This window comes from Acipenser ruthenus, unplaced genomic scaffold, assembly GCF_902713425.1.
Source record: "Acipenser ruthenus unplaced genomic scaffold, fAciRut3.2 maternal haplotype, whole genome shotgun sequence".
Taxonomy (NCBI): domain Eukaryota; kingdom Metazoa; phylum Chordata; class Actinopteri; order Acipenseriformes; family Acipenseridae; genus Acipenser; species Acipenser ruthenus.
This window is the reverse complement of record NW_026708657.1, coordinates 37501-40513: the sequence shown is the minus strand read 5'-3', so window position 1 is coordinate 40513 and position 3013 is coordinate 37501. Positions and strand designations below refer to the sequence as shown.

Here is a 3013-nt window from a genome sequence, read left to right as displayed (position 1 = left end):
AGATTATCAATACAGAGTCACACAGACTGGAGCCTGAGCCACTGTGCAGCTGAGAGAGAGAGAGAGAGAGGAGAGAGAGAGAGAGGAGAGAGAGAGATCAATACACAATCAATCAACACAGAGAGATAATCAATACAGAGTCACACAGACTGGAGCCTGAGCCACTGTGCAGCTGAGAGACAGAGAGAGAGGAGAGGGAGAGAGAGAGAGAGAGAGATCAATACACAATCAATCAACACAGAGAGATAATCAATACAGAGTCACACAGACTGGAGCCTGAGCCACTGTGCGAGCTGAGAGACAGAGAGAGAGGAGAGGGAGAGAGAGAGAGAGAGAGATCAATACACAATCAATCAACACAGAGAGATAATCAATACAGAGTCACACAGACTGGAGCCTGAGCCACTGTGCAGCTGAGAGAGAGAGAGAGAGAGGAGAGAGAGAGAGAGGAGAGAGAGAGATCAATACACAATCAATCAACACAGAGAGATAATCAATACAGAGTCACACAGACTGGAGCCCTGAGCCACTGTGCAGCTGAGAGACAGAGAGAGAGGAGAGGGGGGAGAGAGAGAGAGGAGAGAGAGAGGAGAGAGAGGAGGAGAGAGAGAGAGAGAGAGAGAGAGAGAGAGAGAGAGAGAGAGAGATCAATACACAATCAATCAACACAGAGAGATAATCAATACAGAGTCACACAGACTGGAGCCTGAGCCACTGTGCAGCTGAGAGACAGAGAGAGAGGAGAGGAGGAGAGAGAGAGAGGAGAGAGAGAGAGGAGAGAGAGGAGAGAGAGAGAGAGAGAGAGAGAGAGAGAGAGATCAATACACAATCAATCAACACAGAGAGATAATCAATACAGAGTCACACAGACTGGAGCCTGAGCCACTGTGCAGCTGAGAGACAGAGAGAGAGGAGAGGGGGAGGAGAGAGAGAGAGAGAGAGAGAGAGAGAGAGAGAGAGAGAGAGAGAGAGAGAGAGAGGAGAGAGAGAGAGAGAGAGAGAGAGAGAGATCAATACACAATCAATCAACACAGAGAGATAATCAATACAGAGTCACACAGACTGGAGCCTGAGCCACTGTGCAGCTGAGAGACAGAGAGAGAGGAGAGGGAGAGAGAGAGAGAGAGAGATCAATACACAATCAATCAACACAGAGAGATAATCAATACAGAGTCACACAGACTGGAGCCTGAGCCACTGTGCAGCTGACAGAGAGAGAGAAAGAGAGAGAGAGAGAGACAGCCATTCAATACACAGAGATAAAATGGAGGGGAGAGGAGAGAAAGACAGACGGACAGACAGACAGACACACAGACTCACCGACCCCTCCCGCAGGGCCTGCGTCAGTCTGGGCAGCTCCCTCACTGCACACCACACCCCCCGCGACGGACAGACAGACAGACAGACAGACAGACACACAGACTCACCGACCCCTCCCGCAGGGCCTGCGTCAGTCTGGGCAGCTCCCTCACTGCACACCACACCTCCGCGACGGACACACAGACAGACACACACTCACCGACCCCTCCCGCAGGGCCTGCGTCAGTCTGGGCAGCTCCCTCACTGCACACCACACCTCCGCGATGAGGCACTTGTCCGTCACGCTCACGCTGCACATGTTCAGGACCAGGTAGATGGCTTTGCTCTTCTGTACCTGGACCGACCAGCCAGGCAGAGACTGGACAGCCTTGAGCAAGACCTGCCGCAGGAAATCCTCTGTCTCACACAGGACCTGCGGGGACAGGGGGGACGGGATGGGGAAGGGGACGGCAACACGATCAAAAAAAAAAAATCACACAGGGAATACGAGGACGAGGAACTGGAAGGAATCACAGTGCAAAACTACGGCTCCCAGCATGCCACAGCACTGGCGGTCATGACAAGGGGTGATGGGAGCTGTAGTCCTTTAATGCAAGGCGCGGTGGAGGAAGTGTTGCTAAAATGATCAGGACTGGAATAATCACACTTAAAAAAAAAACTATAGCTCCCAGCATGCCTCAGCATTAGCGGCGACAGTGAGGGATGATGGGAGCTGTAGTGCTGTATATAGGCGGCAGTTCTTTATAGAGGCAGTCACTAAAATGATCAGGAATGCAAGATTCACACTAAAAAACACTACGGATCCCAGCATGCCTCAGCATCAGTGGCGACAGTGAGGGATGATGGGAGCTGTAGTGCTGTATATAGGCAGCAGTTCTTTATAGAGGCAGTCACTAAAATGATCAGGGACTGCAAGAATCACAATAAAAAAAAACTACAGCTCCCAGCATGCCTCAGCATCAGTGGCGACAGTGAGGGATGATGGGAGCTGTAGTGCTGTATATAGGCAGCAGTTCTTTATAGAGGCAGTCACTAAAATGATCAGGACTGCAAGAATCACAATAAAAAAAACTACAGCTCCCAGCATGCCTCAGCACCAGTGGCGACAGTGAGGGATGATGGGAGCTGTAGTGCTGTATATAGGCAGCAGTTCTTTATAGAGGCAGTCACTAAAATGATCAGGACTGCAAGAATCACAATAAAAAAAACTACAGCTCCCAGCATGCCTCAGCACCAGTGGCGACAGTGAGGGATGATGGGAAGCTTGTTAAGAAGTCTCCCCGCAGTGGAAGCACAGAGTGCAGAGTCTCTCACGGATTTGGTTTCCTGAATCCTGGTTTCAAGTCCTTGCAGGATTTCGTGCCTCTCCTCGTCGCTCTGCGGGTAAGGGTACACGCGACTTGTGATAGCTAGAGAGAGAGAGAGAGAGAGAGAGAGAGAGAGAGAAAATCAATACCCAGTTAATACAGAGAGTGATCATCAATACTGAGAGAGAGGGAGAGAGGGAGGGAGACGAGAGAGAGAGAGAGAGAGAGAGAGAAAATCAATACCCAGTCAATACAGAGAGTGATCATCAATACTGAGAGAGAGGGAGGGAGAGAGAAAATCAATACCCAATCAATACAGAGAGTGATCATCAATACTGAGAGAGAGGGAGACGAGAGAGGGAGACGAGAGAGAGATCATCAATACT

General features: G+C 50.2%; 1 protein-coding gene across 1 annotated transcript in view; it reads right to left on the bottom strand.

Moving 5' to 3' along the window:
• Positions 1–1519: 1519 nt before the first annotated feature.
• The window catches only part of LOC131735012 (V-type proton ATPase 116 kDa subunit a 3-like), a gene marked incomplete at its 3' end in the record, with an annotated part of 3765 nt that continues 2271 nt past the window's right edge, over positions 1520–3013 (bottom strand). The window contains 2 exon segments of the mRNA XM_059021505.1: positions 1520–1732; positions 2635–3013. The exon segment at positions 2635–3013 is cut by the window's right edge and continues 2271 nt beyond it. Coding sequence (XP_058877488.1) covers positions 1520–1618 — 99 coding nt within the window.